We start from the raw sequence: 27,232 nt of genomic DNA on the forward strand, positions 1-27,232 counted from the left end.
CATCTCGTGGGCATATTATAAAACTTTACATGGATATATACAACTCTAATCTCTAGACTTCACCTTAATTAGTTTTCTGTTTTTGTTAATTCTGAAAATTCAATTAGTAAATTATAAAATAAATTAGAATGATATATAAAAACAAGGATAAATTACTAAAATAAATCAATTAAAACTCAAAATTACTCAAATCTCCCAAAACGAAAATAACTACGTGAATGTCTCAAAATCCATTTTTATATAAATTGAATCTATTAAATTCAATTTACGAAAATAGTATTAAATTGACATATACTTATAAATCGAAACAAATAGCTTCGATCTATATATGCATATAAATCGAAACAAAGAGATTCGATTTATATGTGTTAGTAAATCGAATCTATTTCATTCGATTTATACACGTGAACAAATGTCCATGATAGATCAAAGTCCATGATTTCAATTTAGTATGGTGATTTAATTTAAAGTCATTAATTGTGTTTATTAAATATAATTATTATTAGTTGTGCTTATTAAAAATTATTTTTATTAATTATGTTAAGAATACTATAAAAAATTTAGGTAAATACACATTATGAGTAGTAAATCTAAAACGTGTATTTACTTAAATTTTTTATAATACTCCTAACATAATTAATAATATATTTATTAAAAAATTTTATTTAAAAATATATTTATTCAAATTTCAAATACAATACTCTTCTATATAATTAAGAATTTAAAAATTAAAAAAATATTTTATTTCATGTGAAACAATTAAAAAAATTAAATTTAAATGTAAATATTTATATATGTACTCAAATTTTAAATAATATACAATAATAATCAATAATAATTGAATATAGTATTATTGGGGCTCAAATCCTTGTGGGGCAACGCAAAAATAAAGTAATGTATAGACTAATTTGTTAAAGTTTTTGTTTTAAAAATAATTTATTAAATTAGTTTTAAAAAGATAATTTTTAAATAATTTTTTAGCATTTATTTTTGATAAATTAAAATAAAAATAATTTTCAATAAGCACAATTAATAATAATTATATTTAATAAGCATTAACTAATAACTTTGAATTAGATCACCATGCTAAATCGAAACCATTGGCTTCGATCTACCGTAGGCATCTGTTCACGTGTATAAATCGAATCGAATGAATTCGATTTACTAGCAAATATAAATTGAATCTCTTTGTTTCGATTTACATGCATATACAGGTCGAAGTTATTTGTTTCGATTTATAGGTAAAAGTCAATTTGCATGCAATTCGAATTTAATAAAATCAATTTACTACTGATTTTCGTAAATCGAATTTAATAGATTCGATTTATATAGAAATAAATATTGAAATATTTAGCTAGTCATTTTCGTTTCGAAGAATTTAGGTAATTTTGAGTTTGAATTGGTTTATTCTAGTAATTTATTCTAAAAACAATATAGAAAAACAAGTATATATACAAATATATATAATATATAAGTAGTCAAGCAATTTGTTTTTAATATATATTTATATTTTAATATATATTTTATACTGATAGTTAATTTTGGTGAGTAATTTCAGTGTACACGTAGTATAATCAATATAATAATTATCTATATGTGATTATTTTACATATGCACTAAAATCGGTCACCAAAGTCAACTACCAATATAAAATACATATTAAAATATAAATATATGTTAAAAATAGGATTAACCACTAAAAATATCCTCAAATTATTCAGATGCTGACAATAATGACCTTCACTTTTATTATCGACAAAAATAACCTTTAATAATTTAAGAACGTGCACAAAATATCCATCGGTCAAAAGAGGCATATTCCGTTAACGGAAAAACATACGTGGCGTGCGCTCTCTCTTATTTCTTCTTCTTCCTCACCGTGTATCCCAATCCCCCTCTCTTATTTCTTCTTCTTCCTCACCGTGTATCCCAATCCCCCATTCCCAAAATTAATAACCCTAAAACCTCAAATCTCCCAAATCTCTGTGCTCTTCTTCTCCTCCCAGAACTACAACACGAGCACGATTGGAATGGAAGGGAAGCTTGACGGTCGGAGCTGAAGGCAAGCTCCACAACCAGATCTGAAAGGCGAGCACCGCCAGATCTAGAAGGCAAGCGCTGCTGGGTCTAGAAGGCGAGCTTCACGGGTGGGAGTTGGCTCCGTCCCAATCCTCCTTCCTCTATCATTCATGCCATAACCAGAATTGAAAGGCGAGCACTGCCAGATCTGGAAGGCAAGCGCCGCTGGGTCTGGAAGGCGAGCTTCGCGGGTGGGAGTTGGCTTCGTCCCAATCCTCCTTCCTCTATCATTCGCGCCACAATCAGAACTGAAAGGCGAGCACCGTCAGATCTGGAAGACAAGCGCCGCCGGGTCTAGAAGGCGAGCTTCACTGGTGGGAGTTGACTCCGTACCAATTCTCCTTCTTCCATCATTCATCGCAACAACAACCTCTGCCTTCTCCATTATTTCGTTCATTGTCGTTGACTTAGCTCTTCACCATCTGCTTCTGTTTTTGTTTCTATTGTTAAATCTGTTGTTGAAATCATAGTGAGTTATTATTGATTTTGTTGTTGTTGTTGTTGTTGTTAGTGAATGAACTGTGAGAGTGGGATGAATTTTTAGAAAGATAACGATGGAATATGGTGGCGGCAAGATAGGTGAAGGTTGTAGTTTGAGTTTTCAGATTGGGATGAGATTCATGGTGTTACGAGAAGTATGTGAAGATGCCGACCATGTGATGGTGGCAAGGGTAAGGATGGAGGTAATGGTAATGGTTCAGGTGTGGTGGGCTTGAGAGATTTGAAGGAGTGGTGTCAAGCAGTGGTAGTGGCAGTGAAGGAAGAGAGAGAGAGTCTCTGATTGTCACATCAGATATTTTTGTTAACAGAATATGCCTTTTTTGACAGAAGTATATTTTGTGCACTATTTTAAATTATTAAAGATTATTTTTGTCGATAATAAAAATTGCGGTCATTATTGTCAGTGTTTGAATAATTCGGGAGCAATTTTGGTGGTTAACCCTAAAAATAAATTAAATTATACATACATTTAAAATAAATGTATTAGCAACTAATTTTAATGACTAGTTTAGTGTAATAATAATATTTTTAAATAGAAGAGTGTTAAGGAATTAACAAATTTTGTAATTTGTAGCTATCAATTAGTCATCATTAATAGTATAAAATTATGTCTAATAATATAAAATTTCTTACTTTCCTTTTACAAATTAAATTCATGCCAAAATTTAATAAAACTGCTTGCCATCGACTTTTTCTTTTGAATATACTAATATAAGAAAAAGAGTGGTAGAAAGTCAATAATTTTTATAATTTATAACCATTAAATAGTCATTAATAATATTTTTAATAGTATAAAATTTTATCTAATAATATAAAATTATTCATTTTTCTTTTATCTAATTACATGACCAAAATTTAATAAAATTGTTCGTTACTAGACTTTTCCTTATATAAGAATTGAGTAGCATCATCAAGTGATAATAATTAACTTCTGAAATATGGGAAACTCGCTAACCCTTTGTTCAAAAGTCAAACACGTGATCAAAAGGAACGTACAAAAAAGGCAAATGGATGCCGGTCAGTTTGTTCTGCTCTTCTTAGCTTGATGAATAATTTAAAGGCACTGAGCCTGTTCTATAATACCCTCTAAACTCACAACAACAATCACACACTACTCTTGACCTTCCGCAAACATGAGAATCTTCTTCACTCATCTTATTGACTACATCATCATTGCTATTGGTTTCTTCTTCATCACTCCATCAACCTCTTTCGATACTTTAACCCGAACACAAATCCTCACAACCAACCAAACGCTATCGTCACAAAACCAATCCTTCGTGCTGGGCTTCTTCAGAGGTTCCAACACCAACTATTACCTCGGAATATGGTACAACAACATCAATCCTCAAACCATAGTTTGGGTTGCAAACAGAGACAACCCCATTGAAACCTCCACAGGCTATCTCAAGATTGGAGACAATGGAAACTTTGTCCTTCTCAATTCATCCGGGAATCCTGCATGGTCCTCCAACCAAACCCACGCCAAGAATCCAGTTCTCCAGCTCCTTGATACCGGTAACCTTGTTCTCAAAGATTCATCAGACAAGACCAATAATAACTACTTATGGCAGAGCTTCGATTATCCAACCGATACCATGTTACCGGGGATGAAGATCGGTTGGAACTTGGACACAGGAACAGAGAAGTACTTAACATCATGGAAGGTCACAGGTGAAGACCCTTCAAGCGGGGACTACACTTTGAAGATAGATTACCATGGTTTACCTGAGACTTTCTTCTGGAGAAACCAAACTATAATATGCCGAAGTGGTCCTTGGAATGGTGAGAGATTCAGTGGGCACCCGGCGATGAAAGATAACACCGATGGTCTCAAGTTCAATTTCACTTATGATGATCACGGTGTGTCGTACTCTTTTTCCGTTACAAGACCCTCCTTGTTGTCGAGGATAATTGTGACATCTGATACTGATGGCGTGTTTCAACGCTACATGTGGATACAAGGAAGATGGAACAAGTTCTGTTACTTACCAGCGGATCAATGCGATGAATATGGAGTGTGTGGTCCGTATGGAGTTTGTGACAAGAATGCTTCCCCGGTTTGCACTTGTATGGAGGGGTTCAGGCCTAAGAACCAAGAAGCTTGGAACTTGAGAGATGGGTCTGATGGGTGTGTGAGGAACACGGATTTGAATTGTTTGACTGACAAGTTCTTGCATCTTGAGAACATGAAGCTGCCAGAGACAAATAGCGTGTTTATGAATAAGAGTATGACACTTGATGAATGTGGGAGTTTGTGTAAGAGGAATTGTTCATGCACTGCATATGCAAACATTGATATCAGAAACGGAGGAAGTGGCTGTGTTATGTGGATTGGTCAACTCTTTGACATGAGTGTCTACAGTACGGATGGCCAAGATCTCTATGTCAGATTGGCTGCAGCTGATATAGGTATCTCTTTATCTATCTATTATCTATCTCCTTATGAGGTGTTATAGTTGTAGCAAAAATAATCAAAAGAAAGTGAAACATGATGCATTAACTTATAATGCTAACAGAGTTTGAATAATAATTAATAAATACTAAAAAAATAAATTTTGAATAATTTATTTTAGTTACTATTAGCTCTAATAGTAATAGATATATGGAACCAAAAAATTACAAGTCAAAAATTAAACAAAATTACATTAATTTATGTTAATAATTAATTAATTTTAAATTTTATAAATTTAAAAAATTTAAAATTGATTAAGTAAATCTAATTAAAACTTATAAAAACATTTTTCTTCTCTCTCACATTAACCTATCCATCTTCAACAATTACACACAGACCCCTCTCTCTCTCATCGTCAAACTCTCTCTCCCTATTCACCGTGACCCACTCCTCTTCCATCACCACCTTATTTGTCTTTTTTAGACCACTTCTTTTCTTCTTTATCCCACTCATTCCAAATCAAATTGTAAAACCTGAACGAGAATCCATACCGCTGCCACGAAGAATTTCAGGAACATCCTCAGTCCAAGTCTCTTGGTGTCCTTGGAAATAACCTTCCCCTGCATCATAAAATCTAGCAGGGCCTGCAGATGCCTCAAACCACTCCAGGTGATGAACACGGTCAAGATCCGAACCTGCACCCTGCGACGCTTCAAAGCTTTCCAAAAATATTTGTATTATAAAAGCTTTGGAGTGGGTCGGATTTGCCACCGTTAACGGCAAAAGATAACTGCCGTTTTAGAGTCGCAGTAGTTGCACGGTAGCGGCATCATCACGATGTTGCTCTCTACGGTTTGGAATATTAGGAGCCGCTGTGATGATTAAAAAGACTGCAAACTATACACTTGATCTTAGTCAAAAGGAGTTTTTGAACAATTACAGAAATATAAAAAAAGCATTTATTTAATATGAAAAAAATCCCATACTTAACAAAAGAAATATCCAATTATATTTTAGTAAAAATAATTAAATATTTATAAAATTTTAAAAAAATTATGAAATTCTTAAAGAAATAGAAACATTTACATTTGTAATACAAAAGTTTTTGAAAAATATATAAAAGAACATCTATTTAGTATAAAAAAGAAACATTATGATACTTAGTAAAAAAATATCTATATATATTAACTCGTAGAGATTTTGAATTCACCCAAAAGTATTTGGCTGATTTTTAGCTAATACTCTTTTAGTTGCGTAGCATTGCTCTTTAACTAGTATTTTGGCTAATACTCTTTAACTAGTACATTCTTCTTGTTAAATTTTCGCAAATGTGTCGTTAATAATAATTATGAATGCGTGAGGTCAAGTTTGTTATGTGTTTTATCTTTAATGTGTTATATTTAATTATAATACGTTGGTAAAAAGTTATTAAAAAGAATCATTTGAATCACATTAGTAATTATTTGGAGATTAAATTGAAGTATTAAATCTTTCACAAAGGTCAATTTGAACACTAATTCAATAGTGAATTTTGATTGTTTTAATTGACTTTTCAATGAAGAGAGTTTTAAGTTTTTTATCCAATAACTATATTGAAATTATTACAAAGTGCTTAATTAAGTCCTTTGGTTTCAAAATAATTCAACCGCCTAAATAATCACATATAATTGTTAGAACATGAAAATTAAATAGTAGTGGTTATGCACATTTTTGCTAAGATGATGATATTGCAAGTTCCTTCCTCATTGATTAAGTATTTAAGTGAGTTCTTTCCGATTAATTTGGTGACACACAGGATCTACTAACTCCAACAAGAATCATAGAGTAGTACAGGCTATTAGCATCACACTTACTGCACTTGTTTTAGTTTTTGGATTGGTTGCTATTTGTTACTTATGGAAGAAGGGAAAACAAAGATCTAGAGGTAATGTACAATAATTAATCTCTCTCATATGAATGTTTATATATAGTATGGTACTGAATTGTATATCAATAGCTGCTATTTCAGGTTTTGTCCACAGAAATCATGATTGGTTAATGAATGAGGTGGTGCCTTCTAGAAGATACTTGGGTGATGAAAGGAACATGGATGATCTAGAGTTGCCAATGTTTGATTTTGATACCTTAATGATGGCTACAAACAATTTCTCTATAGATAATAAACTTGGAGAAGGAGGCTTCGGTAGTGTTTATAGGGTAAGTTGTTCTAATACTTTATGCATAGCTGCCATCATCACTAAAATTAAGTCTCAAATCATAACATAAACACACTTATATATACACACTAACAGATCGTGCATTTGGTATAATCAGGGCAGATTGATTGAAGGCCAAGAAATTGCTGTGAAAAGATTGTCAGAAGACTCTGGACAAGGAATTGAAGAATTTAAAAATGAAGTCAAATTAATTGTCAAGCTGCAACACCGAAATCTTGTTCGGTTGCTTGGTTGCTGCATTAAGAAAAATGAGAAGATGTTGGTGTATGAATATATGGAAAATAGAGGCCTTGATTCCATTTTGTTTGGTAACTTTTGCATTATTTATTTCAATATTTTCCTTTTCTAATTATTATGTATACTTGTTTTGCTTGTTAACCGTAGTTTTTACTTATTAATAATAGCTAATGTTGCAGACAAATCAAAAAGATCATTGCTTGATTGGGAAAGGCGTTTTCATATTATTTATGGAATAGCCAAAGGACTTCTTTATTTGCATCAAGATTCAAGATTTCGAATTATTCATAGAGATCTTAAAACAAGTAACATATTACTAGATAACGAAATGAATCCAAAGATATCAGACTTTGGATTGGCTAGAATTCTTAACAAAGATCAAATCCAAGCAAAAACATTAAGAATTGTTGGAACATAGTGAGTATAACATGATCATTCATCACAGTATTACTTGAAAAACTAAATACGATGGCTTCATTTTTAATTTATGTGTTACTATTTTGCAGTGGTTATATGTCTCCTGAATATGCTATGGACGGAAACTTCTCAACAAAATCTGACGTTTTTAGCTTTGGAGTTATTGTATTGGAGATCATAACTGGAAAGAAGAATAGAGAATTTTATAGTGATAACGATGAATTGAATCTTCTCGGATACGTAGGCGAAAGAATTTCCTCCTAAATCCAAGTACTTCTTAACTGAAAAATAATATTTTAAGTGATATATTATAATAATTGCACTATATATGTTCGTGCAGGTATGGAGGCATTGGCATGAAGGAACTGTATTGACACTGATTGATCCATCTATTGGCAATTCATACACAGAATCTAAAGTTATAAAATGCATACATGTTGGTCTCTTATGTGTTCAAGAATGTGCAGAAGATAGACCAACAATGTCTTCAGTAGTCTTAATGTTGAGCAGTGAAGCTCTGTCAATGCCATCTCCTAAGAACCCTGGATTTTCCATTAAAAAGAATCATTTAAAGATAGATTTATCTCCAAGCAAACAAGATATAACATGGAGTGTGAATCAAGTCACTATCACAATGTTAGATGGTAGATAGTTAAAGAAAAATGGCATTATCCATTATTTTTATATATATTCTCATAATCACAGAAAATAAAAAAGGAATTTCTATTTAAGCTACGGCGGATTTTATTCTTTAATCAAGTTAAAAATTAAATTTGGATGATTAAACCTGAATATAATAAATTTGGATGCAACATTTCGCATACAATAAAAGGAAATTTGAGGTGCATGACTACCCCATGTTTTAAAGGACAATGGTGGAACTTTCCTCATAAACAATGGGGTTATTGGCCCTTCCAAATTTTTTATAAATAAATAATAAAGTTAGTTTTAAGAATTTGATCATCTCAGTTGGTCATATATATCTCTTCAAGTTCTGCCACTCATTAATGATAGCGTCTCAACATAAAATCAACCTACCCTGAACAAAATCAGTTGCTGGTGGGTGAATTTAAGAATGTTAAAACAAAAATTCAATTTTTCAATAGTCATTTTGTTCAGCATATTAAGCTTCCTACTTGGAATGGACCAAGTTTCACCACCGTTTTTGTCAACGTATCACAGCTTGGGTTCTTTGAATTACCCTTTGAATATACTATATCTCTGATATATAATATGGGAAACGTTTACCATATGTTCAAAAGTCAACACACATTTATGAAGAGGCAAGTGGATACGGGTCAATTTAGCTTGTTCTGCTCTTCCTTAATGCACAATTCTATAAAAAAAAAAAAACTTGGCTTCTTCTATATTACCCTCCAAAATCACAAACTACTCTTAAATTTTCGCCATCATGAGAGTCTTCTTCACTTACCTTAACTACCACTTCATCTTTGTTATTAGCTTCTTCTTCGTCACTCCATCAACCGCTTCTGATACTTTAACCGCCACACAAATCCTCACAACTAACCAAACGCTATTATCACAAAACCGATCCTTCGTGCTGGGCTTCTTCAGAGATTCCAACACCAACTATTACCTCGGAATATGGTACAACAACATCAGTCCTCAAACAATAGTTTGGACTGCAAACAGAGACAACCCCATCGACAATAGTTCAGGCTATCTCAAGATCGGAGACAACGGAAGCTTTGTCCTCCTCAATTCATCCGGGAACCCCGCATGGTCCTCCAATCAAACCAACTCCAAGAATCCAGTTCTCCATCTCCTCGATACAGGTAACCTTGTTCTCAAGGATTCATCAGACAAGACCAATAATAACTACTTATGGCAGAGCTTCGATTACCCAACGGATACCTTGTTACCGGGGATGAAGGTCGGTTGGAACCTGGATACAGGAACGGAGAAGCACTTAACATCATGGAAGGTCGAAGGTGAAGACCCTTCAAGCGGTGACTACACTTTGAAGATAGATTACCATGGTTTACCTGAGGGCTTCCTCAGGAGAAACCAAACTATAACATACCGAACTGGTCCTTGGAATGGTGAGAGATTCAGTGGGATCCCAGGGATGAAAGACGACACCAATGATCTCAAGTACAATTTCACTTATGATGAGCATGGGGTGTGGTTCTCTTTCTCCGTTACAGACCCTTCCTTGTTGTCAAGGATAATTCTGTCATCTGATTCTGATGGCCAGTATCAACGCTACATGTGGATACAAGGAAGATGGAACAAGTTCTCCTACGCACCAAAGGATCAATGCGATTTCTATGGAGTGTGTGGTTCCTATGGAGTTTGTGATAATAATGCTTCGCCGGTATGCTCTTGTATTCAGGGGTTCAGACCAAAGAACCAAGAAGCTTGGAACTTGAGAGATGGATCTGATGGATGTGTGAGGAACACGGGTTTGAATTGTTCCACTGACAAGTTCTTGCGTCTTGAGCACATGAAGCTGCCGGATACAACGAACGTGTTTGTGAATAAGAGTATGACACTTGATGAATGTGGGAGTTTGTGCAAGAGGAATTGTTCATGCACTGCATATGCAAACATTGATATCAGAAATGGAGGAAGTGGCTGTGTTATGTGGCTTGGCCAACTCTTTGACATGAATGTCCACCGTACAGACGGTCAAGATCTCTATGTCAGATTGGCAGCTGCTGATATAGGTACTATCTAATTGATTAAGTGGTTGCACATTTTTGCTATGATGATGATGTTGCAGGTTCCTTAATTGATTAAGTAGTTCTTTCTGATGAATTTAGTGACACACAGGATCTACTAGCTCCAACAAGAATCATAGAGCAGTTCTGGCTATTGGCATTACAGTTTGTGCACTTGTTTTAGTTTTGGGATTGGTTGCTGTTTGTTACTTAAGGAAGAAGAGACAACAAAGTTCTAGAGGTAATGTATAATAAACTTCCCCATATGTCTCTTTATATAGTATATATGGTACTCTAGTCTATATGGTTTTTGTGCTGCATAAATAAATAATTTACCTTGGTTATTATCAATAGCCACTATTTCAGGTTTTGTCCACAGAAGTCATGATAGTTTGATGAATGAGGTGGTGTCTTCTAGAGGATACTTAGGTGATGAAAGGAACATGGATGATATAGAGCTGCCATTGTTTGATTGTGATACCTTAACAATGGCTACGAACAATTTCTCTCAAGATAATAAACTTGGAGAAGGAGGCTTCGGTAGTGTTTATATGGTAAGTTGTTTTAATACTTTAATTTGTACATAGCTGCCTTCGTTACTAAAAATAAATATCAGATCATAATGTAAATGTACTTATGTATTATGTGTATATACACTAACGAAGAAATCGTGCCTATAATAATACTAGGGTAGATTGATTGAAGGTCAAAAAATTGCTGTGAAGAGATTATCAAAATATTCTGGACAAGGAATTGAGGAGTTTAAGAATGAAGTCAAGCTAATTGTCAAACTCCAACATCGAAATCTTGTTCGATTGCTTGGTTGCTGTATTGAAAATGATGAAAAGATGTTGGTGTATGAGTATATGGAAAATAGAGGCCTTGATTCCATTTTGTTTGGTAACTTGCATTATTTATTTCAGTATATTGAATGTTCTGTTTTTATTTTTAATTATCCTATACATTTGTTTTGCTTGTTATCCCTAATTTTATATAACAATGTTGCAGACAAATCAGAAAGTAGAGTCTTGCTTGACTGGGAAAGGCGTTTTAATATTATATATGGAATAGCTAGAGGACTTCTTTACTTGCATCAAGATTCAAGATTTCGAATTATTCATAGAGATCTTAAGATAAGTAATATATTACTAGATAGTGAAATGATTCCCAAGATATCAGATTTTGGAATGGCAAGAATATTTGACAAAGATCAAACACAAGCAAAAACATTAAGAGTTGTTGGAACATAGTGAGTATACCATAATAATTCACTAAATTGTTTTTTGAAAAATCAGCTATGTGGCTTCATTTTTAATTTATGCATATTTTTATTTTGCAGTGGTTATATGTCTCCTGAATATGCTATGGACGGAAACTTTTCAGTAAAATCTGATGTTTTTAGTTTTGGTGTTATGGTATTGGAGATCATAACTGGAAAGAAGAATAGAGAGTTTTATAGTGATAACGATGAATTGAATCTTTTGGGAAATGTAAGTAAAAAAAATTTCTCTTTAATAAGAGTACTTCTTAACTGAAAAAATAAACACTATGATCGCTATATTATAATGATTACTATATGTTCTTTTAGGTATGGAGACATTGGCATGAAGGAACTGCATTGACACTTCTTGATCCATCAATCGGCAATTCATACACAGAAGCTGAAGTTGTAAGATGCATACATATTGGGCTCTTATGTGTCCAAGAACATGCAGAAGATAGACCAACAATGTCTTCGGTGATCTTAATGTTAAGTAGTGAAACTCCATCTTTACCAAATCCTAAAACTCCTGGATTTTCCATAAAGAAAAATCATCCAAAGACTGAGTCATCTTCAAGTAGTGTAAATCAAGTTACCGTCACAATGTTAGATGCTAGGTAGTTAAAGAAGAATGATGATATCATTCACTATTTTTGTATATATTCTCAGAAACTCTAAAAAAAAGACAAATTCTACTCCTATATATTTAAGTTGTAGCCTTTTTTATTCTTTAATCAAGTTAAATTTGATTAGTTAATAAATCTTTTAGTAATAAAAATGATGATTCCATCAGAATACAGAGACAAAGTTATAGCTTCTATTTTGATATCTATCTACTTTGGTCTTGTTTGGTGTAGCACGTAAGAAGAGATCTAACTTCATTATTGAAAGAAAAAGAAGACAGACATACACAACATAGTTGAGGAAGATTATAAGGTGTTTTAAGTTTTAACAGCATTGATCTTTATTATATTAAAATATCAATGTTGGTCAAACATTTGATAGTTTTCTCATAGTTTAATAATATAAGCCGCCTACTTATATGTAACAATCCCAAACCTCCAATGATTCATAAAATCCTACCTTAATGCAACAGTTCGCATATAATAAAGCAAATTCAAGGGTGCAGAGTCACTGCAGACTACCTCTACTTTATGCAATTGTAATAAGGACAGAACCTTACCATAAAATCAACCTACATGGAACAAAATTAGTTGTTGTCGGGTGAATTCTAAATAATGCTCATTAACATAAGAAGGAGAAAATTAGCTGCATTGCCATTAAGTGAAAATTGCCCTCGATGGTTTCCGTGGCTAAGAGAAGGGGGTTGAATCTTAGCCCCTTTTTTTTGCTTGCTAACACTTGCTGGACTTAGAGAAAACTTTTCTGTTTTTTTTTTTTTTTGCTCGTCCCTAGTCACGAGACATTTCCATTTTATCTCGTCACTAGACATTTTTTATTTTTCATCTGAATAGTAAAAACAGAATTGAAGTAGGAAGAGAGATAGAAGATTACACCCAGATATATCCTGGTTCAGCTGCTAAGTGCAGTGCAGCCTACATCCAGTCTCCATCACAACCATGATGGAATTTCACTATAATCATCCAGATTACAAATTGTAAAGTGCTAACCCAACTTACAAGGGGATTCCCACAGAATCATGAAACACAACATAGATGAACAAAGGAACTCTAAGACATCTATGGCTTTTTCTTTTAATTTTGTACTCTCTGCCTTTTTCCGCTCTATGGTTTTTTCATACAAACCTCACTTGCTTGCCTTTTTTCCATGAGACTCAAGACATGACAAAATTAAACAGAAAAATTACAAAATAGAAAACATTAAAGGAGAAGAGAAATCTGTTAGCTCAAGTAGCTCTGAGAACTCTGTGCCTTGCACACTCAAATTTTCTCCTTGCCCCAAACAGTGGTTGTTCTCTCTTTTTAAAGAAGAGAGAAGCCTCCACACTTGAAGCCAACACCCAAACCAACTTCTTCCTCCTTCAAGAAACAGAACCGGTTCGGCCATATAGAGAGAGAAGAGATAACCATGCAAAACCCAACATGTAATTACCTCTAATCCTTTCTTGATCATCACTCTTCATCAATCCGAGCTCTCCATCCTTGGCTTGTTCTCCAAGATGGATTTCTGGCCTTTGATGCTTCATGATGATGATGACTTCATCTGCTTCAATCTCTGCCTCAACCATCACTTCGCCACTCTAGCTACTTCCTGTGGTGGTTGAGCAGAATCAAAGACAAGTCATGCTTCAAGAATCTCACCTTGCTCGCCGAATCTTCTTCCTTCTTTTTGAGTATGAAGGATCCAAGATTACATCACCAAATCTTACCACATTTGGTGATAATCTCAGCCACAGCATACTTTTTTTTTTCTTTTTCGTGCCATCAACTCGATGGTCTTTAGTCTTGCTTTCCCTTCGTTTCAGTAGCTCCAAGTAGCTTCCATGACTTCCTGGTTAATGACCGAAGAAAGAAAAAGAAAGAGATGAGAGAGAATGTGAAGTTAAAGTAAAAGCAATTAAATGAAATGTAACATATTGAAGGGTTGCTTTTACTTCTCTAGTGGTTTAGCGCGTAGCATTAATCATAATGATTCCCATCAAATCAAAGTCAATTTCTCTCTCATGTTCCCCATGCTAGTGAATTAAATTTTAAATCCTTCCAAAGAGTGAAATGAAATCCGTTGGAAGCATTGAGGCTTTTTCTTTGCTTCATGGATTCGGATAAAGCATGGAAACATTCATTAATGTTGGGCTTGGTAGCAATAGATTTCATTTTGGCTCAACTAGTAACATTTGCTTTCCTGATGGATTTTTGGATTAAGCATTGAACAAATAGGAAAGCTTTCATTTGGGCTTGTAGTAACAATAACTCAATCTGGCCCAATAACAAGAATAATAATTCAGCCACAACAAATAAAACATTTTTTGCATCAATGCTGAATGTACTTATAGAACACTTGGGCTTGCAATAATTTTTCCCTTATTTTTGGCCCAAATTAAAAAATCCTGCAAAACAAAATTATTAAACAACATATGTTAAATGAAAATCAAATTAATAATTTTGTAATTAATTATTTTAATAATGTTTGCTCATCACAAATACTAATTTGGAGTTTTCCAAACTCATCAGCCCTAAATTGAGGAAATCAAAATCCTCTTACTATAATCTTATTAGATGTATGCAATAATTTATTAGTCTGTGATAGACTTTTTAATAAAATTTAAATCAATAAATTAGTATTTAATATGTAAAATTTAACGATATGATAAAAAAAGGATTCCGAAATAATGGACTATTTATACAATGTGTACAATGAGTTATTGAGTTACAAAATGAACATCTCCTATACTATCTAGAATAACCATTCGAGTATTAGAGATAATAAACATTTTTCCAAAAACTTAAATTAATTTTGGGGTTCACCAAAAATCAAATTTTTGACCTTTTGGATCTAAAGATTTAATACCATATCATGATATCACTCATCGTAAAAGCTTCAGCTGATGGGAAAAGATAATATTAATGATTATATCTCTAATACTAATATTCCATTGGCTCCTCATACTTTTTCATAAAAAAATTCTCATAATTCTATTAATTTATATTTTTTTAAAATTGTAATTGTAAAAGTAATGTCAATTATATAATACTTTTTTTTATTATAAAAATATATAATCCGAACAAATATAAAATCACCTACCAAATAAAGTTAACATACGGATTCCAATTGATCTGTGTATAGTGACAAAATAATAACAAAATAAAGTCGATGTACAACATAAAGATATTTAACTAAAATTTGTCTCCAAAATCTTAGTTTGGTCTCCGCAGTATCATTGCGCGGCTGGTGACCCACCTACCTACAATATAATGATATATTAAAATTTACACAATCACAAATATTAACTTAAATAACAATAAAACAAAATTCTTTAAAGGCATATAAATATATAATACCTCTTAGTCAAAGGAAATTGTGGCAAATCCATCACGTGAACACATAGGGAAGGAATGATATACCGAAGACATAAGCAATTTCTCGCATTTACCCAATTTAGTTGCCTATAATTGGTGGCATGACATATTTGAAGAAACAACCACGTAAGTATAGTTGAATCACAAGACAGCTGGTCACAATCCTCCAAAAGAGATAGCTATCTCATGTGCAAGCGAGACTGCGAGAGTTTGACGGATCTGGAAATAAAATGCCCCTTATAATCTATGCATGATGTACTCTCAGGTATATTGCATTTGTCGCTCGCTCTTTCTTCGTATCTACTTTCAAATTCCGATATATAATATTTCTGAACTACGGTAAGTGATGGTCCGCCTATTTTTTACGCCTATCTGTGATTGAGACTTAGTACATGTTTTAACAATTGTTGACATAGGTCCTCCATGAAACATCTATCATAGAACTGCTTCATCCCATTCACCAATATAGTTACTAACAGAATTTTCATTAACATTAAGACCTACTGATAAGCCACATCTTATAGGGTGATAATCATCTTTTCACAGGATAGGTGAAAAATATGAGACTTTGTCTGCAATCTCTCCACCAACATAAAAATTATTACTCAATTATGATCCCACTCAACTCATGCATGCCACGTTTGAGATACGTCCTGATATATTTACGGGGTCTCATCAATAAATTCGGTCGCATCCGTGAGAATTAAGATCTTATTAGGTTAAAAAAAAAACTTATGTTAAAACTCATACTCAAAATAATACAAATTTTATAGACTAAAAAAAATGTAAGCATTATATCAATTACTCAAGTCTGTCAGTAATATATTCCTCCTAGTCTAATTTATAAAAGTTGTCCCCATAACTTAGCAAGTTTTTCTCCATAAAAATAACTAAAATAAAATATTAAAAGATTATTATCAATAACTTTCAACTAAAATAAATATTTTACAAATAACAATAATTAAAGTAACCTAATCTGAAAAACGAACCCAAAATAAATACAACCAACAAATGGGACAAGACAATTATAACATATTAATCATAAACTAAAAATAAAAAAATTAAAACATAATAAATCTACATAAAAAATTTAAAAGAAATATTAAACTAAATATCCTTTAAATACAACAATATGTAAAATTATCTAATATAATATAATTTAAATTAAACAATATATTATCTCAAGTAGATATATTTTCTAATTATTATCTACCTTATTATTATTTAAATAATTATCTCTATACTAATATTTAATATTGATTCCTACAAATATCTATTCTAAATATTTAAATAAAGTAATATTATAAAAAATACATAAAAGAATATAAACAAAAAAATTTGTTTAAAAAACTTATTTAGAAGTTGATGTCCATTGAGAGGAAAGGAGTGTAAAATTTCAAGACGAGTAATTTTTCGTGGTAAGTGAAAATAAGAGGTAGAAAAAAAGAGGATCGTTTATACAGTTAGACGAATTTTTTAAAGTTTGTCGAACGATTAGACAAATTCTAAAGTTTGCTTAACGTTCGCCGCTGAGTTAAGTAAATTTTATCCAACTTTAAAAAATTTGGCGATATATTAAGCGAACTTTAATACACTTGCATAAATTCACTGTTTTGTTGAAAAAATTTGAAAAAAAAAATCCTAATGTATTCTGTTAGATTAATTTATTTTTGAAAATAATAATTTTTTTATTTTATTATAGAAAAAAATCCTTCTTGGAATGGTTCAAGAGTTTCACATTGTACGTTTAGGCTATTGGCTCCTTATACTTTCTCTAAAAAAAATTCTCATAATACTATTAGTTTATAACTTTTTAAAAATTGTAATCGTAAAAGTAATGCCAATTATATAACATTTTTTGTTTTTTATTGTAAAAGAAAATAATCCGAACAAATATAAAATCATCTACCAAATAAAATTAACATATAAATTTCAATCGATCTGTGAATAATAATAAAACAATATAGTTAATATCAAAATAATAGCAAAATAAAGTCGATACACAATATAAAGATATTTAACTAAAAATGCAATTAATTACATATGTTATAACTTTCAATGTTGTTCAAAATTTGTCTCCAAAATTCTAGTTCGGTTGTCTCCGCAGTGTCATTATGTCATTGCGCGGCTCCTAATCCAACTACCTACAATATAATGATATATTAAAAGTTACACAATCATAAACATGAACTTAAATAACAATGAAACAAAATTCTTAGGCATATAATACCTCTTAATCAAAGGAAATTGTCGCTGCTCAAATCCGTCGGGTCGACACATAGGGAAGTAATGATATGCCCAAGATATAAGCAATTTCCCACATTCATCCAAATTCAGTTGCCTATTATTGGTGGCATGACACATATGAAGGAACAATCACATAAGTATAGTTGAATTCCAAGACAGATGATCACAGCAATCCAGATTTCCAAAAGAGGTAGCCATCTCATGTGGAAGTGGGAGTTTGACGCCATCTGAAAATAAAATGTCGTCTATGTATGATGTATCCTCAGGTGTATTATATTTGTTGCTCTTTCATGGTATCATCTTTCAAATTCCAACATATAATATCTTTGAATCACGATAAATTGACGGTCTGTTTATTCTACGTCTGTCTGTGATTGGGACTTAGTACATGTTTTAGCAGATGCTGATATAAGTCTTTCATAAAACGTTTATTGTAGAACTGTTCCCATTTACTAATGTAGTCACTAACAAAATTTTTATCAACATTAAAACTTAATTGATAAGCCACATCTTGTAGAATAATGATCATCTTCTTGATATACTCAAAACTAACATATTTGACGTATGTCCTGATATGTTCATTGGGCCTCATCAATAAATTTCGTCGCATCCGTAAGAATTAAGACTTTATTAAGTTAAGAGTAAAGTATCGTTTTTGTCCTCAACATTTGGGCTAAATTTTATTTGTGTTTTTAACGTTTAAATCGTCCTATTTGTATCCTAATGTTTATAAAAGTGATTCAATGTTATCCTGCCGTCAATTACACATCATGAACGCTTTAATTTGAATTTTAAAAATCTCTTTTTAAATTTAGAATACAAATATCTGGGATAAAATCGATGATCTATTCCAAAAAATAGCTCATCAAAAGTTGAAACTAATTCCTACCATATTTACATAATTCACTTTTCTAAGGACATAATTGAATTTAAACACAAATAATGGGTATAATATTAAAACCGAACACATCCAAGTGAGATCTAATTGAGAATAATACATCCAAGTGAAAATAATTGAAAAATATAATATGATTTGTTAGTATAATTGATAGTAGGATAATATTGAATCACTTTTATAAATATTAGGAATATAATAGGACGATTTAAACGTTACAGACACAAATAGAACTTACTCTAAATGTTGGGACAAAAACGATACTTTACTCTTAAGTTAAAAGAAACTTATGTAAAATCCATGCTCAAAATAATACAAATTTTATAAGCTAAAAAACTTAAACATGATATCAGTTATTCAAGTCGCTCAAAATAATACAAATTTTATAAGCTAAAAAACTTAAACATGATATCAGTTATTCAAGTCGGTCAACACTTTTTGTAAGACATTATTAAATAAGTTTTTATTTGAAAAATAAATTGTAAGTTGATAATTAAATAATATTTTTATAAATACTATTATTTGATTAAATTTAATTTTAAATTATTATTTTATTATCTTAATTTTATTAAAAATATCGATATTAGTTCTAACTCTTTTTTCCATCAAAACTTTAATTCCCAAATTAAAAACCCTAATTCTTTTTTCCCAATCAAAATTATAGTTCCCAAATTGAGACCTAACCCTTTTATCCCACCGCCTCACCGCCACTCACCTCACCCCACCCCCCTTTCACTCATGACACGCACACACAACCCAACCCATACCTCACACACTCAACATACACAGCACTCACTACCAGCACACACAGTCACACACACACGCACACACAAAGAAGAGAGATTGCTGACAGGAGAGGGAGACCCCGCAGCTCGCCGCCGCCGCACTGCTCAGGGTTGTCGCATCGCCGTCGCCGGGATGAGGGGAGGCCGCCCCTGCTGTCCGCGAAGTCGTCTTCATCACGGATCAGAACTGAGGCGAGAGAGAGGACCGCGATGGAGGAAGGAATCGCGCCGCCCAGTCGCCGTCCGTGGGGAGTCGTCGCCGGCGTTGTCGCGAGAAGGAGAAGAGCCCGCGTCGGAGGAGAAGAGCCGTCGCGTTCTGCCACCGCTGAGGGACCAGTCGCCGTTAGAACCGTCACTGCGGTTGTGTTCCATCACCGCCGCCACGCCGTGACCCCGTCGCCACCACCGAAGGCTCTACCGCTGCCGCTGCTACTATAGCCGCCATCATCTGTTGCATGTGCGAAAGGAGAGAGGGGCCTTGAGAACAAGGAAAGGAGTCGTGTGAGGCTTGTGCCGAGAGGCAGAGGGCTGTTCAGCCGCCACCGCTGCTGCCATGATCACCGTTGCGGTTTCAAAAAAAAGGGGATGCCGTCGAAGTACCTCTGATATGGTCTAGATCCCTTCCTCTAATTTGCTCTGTTTCCATTCTTGCTCTGCTGCTATTTCATTTGTTACCCTATTCTCGTTTTATTTCATTTCAGCCCCTATAGCTATGATTATTGATAATGTTACTGCTGGTTCTAAGCCGCAACTGCTGTGAATTTAGATTCTGCGGTTTCGACTAACTGAGGTAGGGGGTTTTATTTTAAAGTTAACAGTTTTCAATTTAAGAATGCCCAAAAAGCTTATTGAATAATTGCAAATGATTTATAAGTGTTTAGTATGACTAGTTGATGAAGATTGGTTGAATTGTGGCTGTGGATGGTGTTTAATTTGGTGTTATTTGTTAAACTGAAATATGAATTAAGTTTTATGAATTGAGTTTAGATTGACGTTGTGATTGTTATTGGAATTTCTAGTCTTGTCAATTTCTCGGTTTGGTTGTTGATTTGAGATTTATTTGATGATAATGGACTTTGTTGCAAGCTGGTTTGAGAATTATTGTTAACTGGGATGCTAGCTTGATTGGATATTATTGTATTGAATGTTAAAGTGAAATGTTGGTTACTAAACTGAAATAAAGTAAATTGATTATTGAGAATTATGCTGTATTGATGTTTGTGGAATCAGACTAGTGAATTGTTGAGGAAATGAGGGAGCCCGAAGGGGTGGTGAAGTCTAACTTTCAAGATGATGTTTGGTTTGAATTTTTTGTAAAAAGCATACGAAAAAGTGGTTTTGTTTTGAAAACCTGATTTAAATATGTATTTACATTAAGAAACGAACTTTGTATAAAAAATCTGATTTACAGACTTATTTTGAGAAAAGATTTTGAAATTGAACCTGGTTAGCCTTCAGATTTATAAAATGATTTGGCATTGGATTTGGATTGTCTGGTTTATTAGGAATGATCTTTGAGAATCGAAAATGATTTGTTGGAACCTTTGAAGAGTGGCAAAGCCTGGGTTTTAGGTGAAATACTGCCAAAATTTTTATAAAATTAGGGACTTTATTTGAAATGCTATTTTAAAAGATTTGGTTTTGGAAAGTTAAATTATTTGAGATTTATTTAGTTGGGAAAAGAGTTTGTTTTCAATTCGATTTATTAAGAAAAGTATAGTGTTTTAAACTCAGTTTTTTTGAGAAGGGATTTGGCTTTAAGTTATGTTTTGAGTTCGGTTTAATAAGAAAAAAAAGAAGAAGAATGAAAAGTAAAGAAAAGAGAGATAATTAAAGAAATGTCCACGGGAGAGCAGATGTGACTTTGTTTGGACCTTAGTGTTAAATGTATAGTGGGGACGCCCACACAGTGAGAATTGTTTTCCAGATGTAAGCTCATTGATTTGAAAGTCACACGTAAGCGGCTTAGCTGTAAGACTTATAAGCACACTGTATGCATCTAGAAAGCCATATCTGAGACTCGTGCCCGGGTAATGTCGGAAGCGGGTAGGCAACCGACATATGAGCTCATGGCTTGCGTTAGAGATAGACATGCATCATATTGTTTGCATATTTGCATTTGATTTTGCTTGCTTGTCTTATTTCTTTGTGATTGTGTTGTTTGTCTTGTTGTGACTTGCTTGTACATTAAATTGAATCTCTTGCTTGTACTATTTGTTTGTGAATGTATTAAAGTGATTACGAATTAATGTGACTAGTTTTATATTTAAAATTTGTTTTGAGTTTAGAGATTTTAAAAAAAGAGGTAATTAGTTAGCTCAAGTAGAACCAAGAGTATTTTCAAAGGGTTTGATAAAAATATAGTTTTATTGAGTAAAGTTAATTATTTGCATTTTATTTCATTACTTTTATGGCATTCCCAGTATGAGGCGGCGGCGGACGAATAGTTGGAATTGTTTAGAAGTTAAGTTGTTTTCATAGAGTTCTCTCGCCTTTGTTGCTTAAGATTTTACTTTTATACAAAGGGATAGGAGTTGTATCTGAGTTTCATTTGAATTCTTGTGTATAATGTTTATTATTATTAATAATTATGTGATTATTATTATTTGAAGATATTTGATATGTGATTTTAATTACTAAAAATAATTTTTTGGAATTTTTTTAAAAATTGAAATGCGCCTTACTTTTAAATGTTAATACGATGATGACGTGTTAGAAGTTAGTGTGTTAAGACTCCTCTTAGTCTAATATATAAAGGTTGTCCTCGTAGCTTAGCAAATTTTGCTCCATAAAAATAACTAAAATAAAATACTAAAAGATTATTATCAATAACTTTCAACTAAAATAAATATTTTACAAATAACAATAATTAATGTAATCTAATCTAAAAAATTAACCCCAAATAAATATAACCAACAAATGGGACAAGACAATTATAACATATTAATCATAAACTAAAAATAAAAAAATTTAAACATATTAAATCTACATAAAAAATTTAAAAGAAATATTGAATTAAATATTCTTTAAATACATTAATATGTAAAATTATCTAATATAATATAATTTAAACAATATATTATCTCTTATCCTAGTTCGACTGAGTTGGAGCCACAGTGGGAGTGGTGGCCTGCAGCATCAAAAAAGTATAGTGCAAGGGAGGGTTACAGATGGTTATTAAAGAAAGCATTAAATTGGAATGCCAATAGTAATTGGAACTGGTTGTGGAACACAAACATTCCAGAGAAGTTCAAATTTACTATGTGGCTTGGCTTACATGATGCTCTACCAACTGAGACCTTTCGATTCAAGCGGCATTTAGCTTCTTCAGATATGTGTAAGAGATGTAACAAGGCGCAGGAGACTATGGAGCATTGCCTTAGAGACTGTGAACGATCAAAGGCAAATTGGCATATGTTGGATCCTAGTATTATGGACTCGATGGCTGGTATCGCTCTTGAAGAGTGGTTTCGGAAGGCCTTGGCTAACAATGAGGCGTCCTTTGGTGCAGGGCTTTGGTGGGTATGGAGACATAGGTGCAATGACATATTCAATACTGACAACCCTTGGACAGACCACAAGGTTGTTGCCTTGGCCAGAATTACCGCCAAGGACTTACAGGTTTACAGGAATCGAAGCAATGCCTTTAGGTCTCTCCGAAATTGCCTGTGTTGGGAACCACCGGTAGGTAATAGTTTTAAAGTTAATTGTGATGCAAGCTTGTATATGGATTCAAATTTAGCGGGATTTGGGTGTATTATTAGAGATTCTAAGGGAGATTGGATCTCGGACTGCTGTGGAAGCATTCGCCCTTGGTCTATCATCAGATGTGAATTATTTGCTACTTGGAGGGGGCTGGTTTTAGCTTGGGATTGCGGTTTGAGGGATATTATATGTGAAACGAATTGCCTTGACATTCTGCCCATCATGCATGAGCTTACAAGTGGGTATTCATCTGAAGTAACAGATTCAAGAAAATATGCTTTATAATTATTATCTACTCTATTATTATTTAAATAATTATCTCTATACTAATATTTAACACTGATTTTTACAAAATATCTATTTTAAATATTTAAATAAAATAACATTACAAAAAATACATAAAAGAGTATAAACAAAAAAACATTTAAAAAACTTATTTAAAAGTTGATCTTCACTGAGAAGAGAGAAAAGGAGTGTAAAATTTTGAGAGGAGTAATTTAATAATTTTTCGTGGTAAGTGAAAATGAGGGGGAGGGGAAGAGAGGGTCGTTTATATAGCTGCGCGAACTTTCTTCGTCGTATGATTATTGATTAGACAAATTCTGAAGTTTGCTTAACGTTCATTGCTGAGCTAGGTAAACTTTATCCAATTTTCAAAAGTTTGTCGATATGTTAAGCGAACTTTAATACACTTGCATAAGTTCGCCGTTTTGTTGAAAAAAAAAAATTTCCTAGTGTATGTATAATGTTAGATTAATTTATTTCTGAAAATAATATTTTTTATTATATTATGGGGAAAAAAAAAATCCTTCTTGGAATGGTTCAAGAGTTTCACACTTTCACCATGTTTTCGTCGTGACTATTGGGGATCTAGAAAACCAGCCTCAAAGGGTTAAAGTATCACAACTTGAGTTCACATGACAAAATTAATATTAATATACTCTATGATAAATTTTGTGGTGTTTATAAATTAGTATCTAATTTTTTTAATTTATTTTTTATAATAAATTTTAAATATTTAAAAAATTGTTATTTTTATTGTTCTTGCCTGATTCTCCCAAGGTATAGCTCGTCTTCTACTGAGGTCGGCCGACTTCCAAAGTGAAGCAAGGTATACATCGGTGGTGAATGATCGGCGGGGGAGAGTACCTGCAAAGGCACTCCAACGCTCAAGTCAGAATTGGGTGAATAATAGATTGTACTTTTGAAAAAGTGACCTACCTCCTTTTGGTCTTTCGTCTGCTTTATATTAACGGGAGGTATAACGTCTAGGAAGAGGATTAATTGTGAATCTGACGTTATTGATTTAGGACCATTCATGGCCATTATGAAATCGTCGGGTATGATCGGGTCTCAAGTGTAACCGAGCTATAATGTGTAACCGATGTTTACTGGTCATATCACTTATAATTCTTAAATTAAGTATTAATTTTTTTACAAGCTAGACACTATTTTAAAAACCATAACAATCACCATACCTATAATATCCTTCGAAGTGTCCAAAGTTTATAATTGGGCATTAGTTAATTATTTAAATATAATAACGTAGTTGACAGGGTAGCGGTCATATAATAACAATAATAGTTAAGCATACAATAATTAGTGTCTGATATATGATTAAGAGAAATAAAAAAATACAGATAATTAATTTTTTAAATAATCAATGTTAATTATTTTTTTAAGAAAAAAATTTAGAAATAACAATTTAATTTATATTAACTAATACTCTTAGTCTAATAGTTCAATATTATTTTTTTAGTCCATACATTTAAATATTATTGAACAATTATTGACAAAAAATAAGTTATATTAGTTTTATAACATTATTCTTTTTTATTATATTTTTTATTTTGAAAAGTTTAACATTTTGGATTAAAATTTAAAATATAAAGTACAAAAATTAGAATATAAAATTTAAAATTAAAAAATAGTAAAATTAAGTCAACTTAAAAGAATATAGAAAAGAGGCAAATGGATGCCGGTCAGCTTAGATTGTTCTGCTGTTCTTAGCTTCGTGAACAAGTTGATGAATAAGTCAAACAGTCAAAAGCACTCAGCTTGTTCGACATTATTACCCTCTAAACTCACAACAACAATCACACACTATTCTTTACTTTCCACAAACATGAGAATCTTCATCACTCACCTTAACTACCTCATCATCATTGTTACTAGCTTCATCATTCCATCAACCTCTTCGGATACTTTAACCGGAACACAAAACCTCACAACCAACCAAACGCTATTATCACAAAACCAATCCTTCGTGCTGGGCTTCTTCAGAGGTTCCAACACCAACTATTACCTCGGAATATGGTACAACAACATCAATCCTCAAACCATAATTTGGGTTGCAAACAGAGACAACCCCATTGACAACTCTACAGGCTATCTCAAGATCGGAGAAAACGGAAACTTTGTCCTCCTCAATTCACCCGGCAACCCCGCATGGTCCTCCAACCAAACCAGCGCCAAGAATCCAGTTCTCCAGCTCCTTGATACCGGTAACCTTGTTCTTAAAGATTCGTCAGACAAGACCAATAATAACTACTTATGGCAGAGCTTTGATTACCCAACGGATACTGTGATACCGGGGATGAAGATCGGTTGGAATTTGGACACAGGAACGGAGAAGCATTTAACATCATGGAAGATCAAGGGTGAAGACCCTTCAAGCGGTGACTACACTTTGAAGATAGATTACCATGGTTTACCTGAGGCTTTCCTCAGGAGAAACCAAACTATAATATTCCGAACTGGTCCTTGGAATGGTGAGAGATTCAGTGGGGTCCCTGAGATGAAAAACAACACCGGTCTCGACTTCAATTTCTCTTATGATGAGCATGGCGTGTGGTACTCTTTTTCCGTTACAAAACTTTCCTTGTTGTCGAGGGTAATTGTGACATCTGATTCTGATGGCAAGGCGCTTCAACGCTACATGTTGATACAAGGAAGTTGGAACAAGTTCTGGTACGAACCAGCTGATGAATGCGATTACTATAGACAGTGTGGTCCATATGCAGTGTGTGACAAGAATGCTTCACCGATTTGCAAGTGTATGCAGGGGTTCAGGCCTAAGAACCAAGAAGCTTGGAACATGAGAGATGGATCTGATGGGTGTGTGAGGAACACGGTTTTGAATTGTTCGACTGACAAGTTCTTGCATCTTGAGAACATGAAGCTGCCGGAGACGAGCAGTGTGTTTATGAATAAGAGTATGACACTTGATGAATGTGGGAGTTTGTGTAAGAGGAATTGTTCATGCACTGCATATGCAAACATCGATATCAGAAATGGAGGAAGTGGCTGTGTCATGTGGCTTGATCAACTCATTGACATGAGTGTCTTCGCTACCTATGGCCAAGATCTCTTTGTCAGATTGGCAGCTGCTGATATAGGTATCTATCTATTATCTAACTCACTGTGTAGTTGCATCCTTTAATAGCATAGTTTTCATAACCCAACTGGTAATTTAATCGGTCAGAATACTGATTTATTAATTTATTGATTTAACCAATAAATTATTCATTAAAATAACAAAATCGATCTTACGTAATTAAAAAATATAAGAGAGTTTAAAATTTAAATTTAAAATATATATTTTTATTAATATTTCAAAAATAATCAAATTTTAACGAATTACAATCAATAAATTATAATCTAATTATTATTAAATAAGTTATAAAATTTTAGTATTTTTTTATATTAAAGGTTTTTTAATTTTATTTTTATATTAAAATAATTATTTTTAACTTTAATAACTAACTAATTAGTTTACATTTATTATATTATTATATACTATATATATTTAT

The 27,232-nt window shown here is 32.8% G+C and overlaps 2 protein-coding genes across 11 annotated transcripts in view; both read left to right on the plus strand.

Annotated features, from left to right (window-relative positions):
- LOC107468451 (receptor-like serine/threonine-protein kinase SD1-7) overlaps nt 1–27,232 on the plus strand; it is a 76,247-nt gene that overhangs the window by 43,982 nt on the left and 5,033 nt on the right. Inside the window, exons 2-8 of one of the 10 annotated variants that reach the window (XM_021133158.2) lie at nt 3,880–4,992; nt 6,771–6,899; nt 6,972–7,171; nt 7,289–7,499; nt 11,538–11,778; nt 11,869–12,019; nt 12,118–12,528. The exons of 1 other annotated variant lie outside the window; for it this stretch is intronic. In XM_021133158.2, coding sequence (XP_020988817.2) covers nt 3,880–4,992; nt 6,771–6,899; nt 6,972–7,171; nt 7,289–7,499; nt 11,538–11,778; nt 11,869–12,019; nt 12,118–12,411 — 2,339 coding nt within the window. In that variant the 3' untranslated portion in view covers nt 12,412–12,528. Of the gene's footprint in view, nt 1–3,879; nt 4,993–6,770; nt 6,900–6,971; nt 7,172–7,288; nt 7,500–9,234; nt 10,536–10,641; nt 10,771–10,883; nt 11,084–11,218; nt 11,430–11,537; nt 11,779–11,868; nt 12,020–12,117; nt 12,529–25,935; nt 26,819–27,232 lie in introns of those variants that run through there. 8 more of the 10 variants (XM_052254976.1, XM_016087742.3, XM_052254977.1 and 5 more) reach the window with 8 other exon arrangements.
- LOC107468461 (receptor-like serine/threonine-protein kinase SD1-8) overlaps nt 25,291–27,232 on the plus strand; it is a 50,585-nt gene continuing 48,643 nt past the window's right edge. The window contains exon 1 of the mRNA XM_052254969.1: nt 25,291–25,929. Coding sequence (XP_052110929.1) covers nt 25,396–25,929 — 534 coding nt within the window. The 5' untranslated portion in view covers nt 25,291–25,395. The remainder of the gene's footprint in view (nt 25,930–27,232) is intronic.

The sequence above is a fragment of the Arachis duranensis genome, chromosome 10 (assembly GCF_000817695.3).
Source record: "Arachis duranensis cultivar V14167 chromosome 10, aradu.V14167.gnm2.J7QH, whole genome shotgun sequence".
NCBI lineage: Eukaryota > Viridiplantae > Streptophyta > Magnoliopsida > Fabales > Fabaceae > Arachis > Arachis duranensis.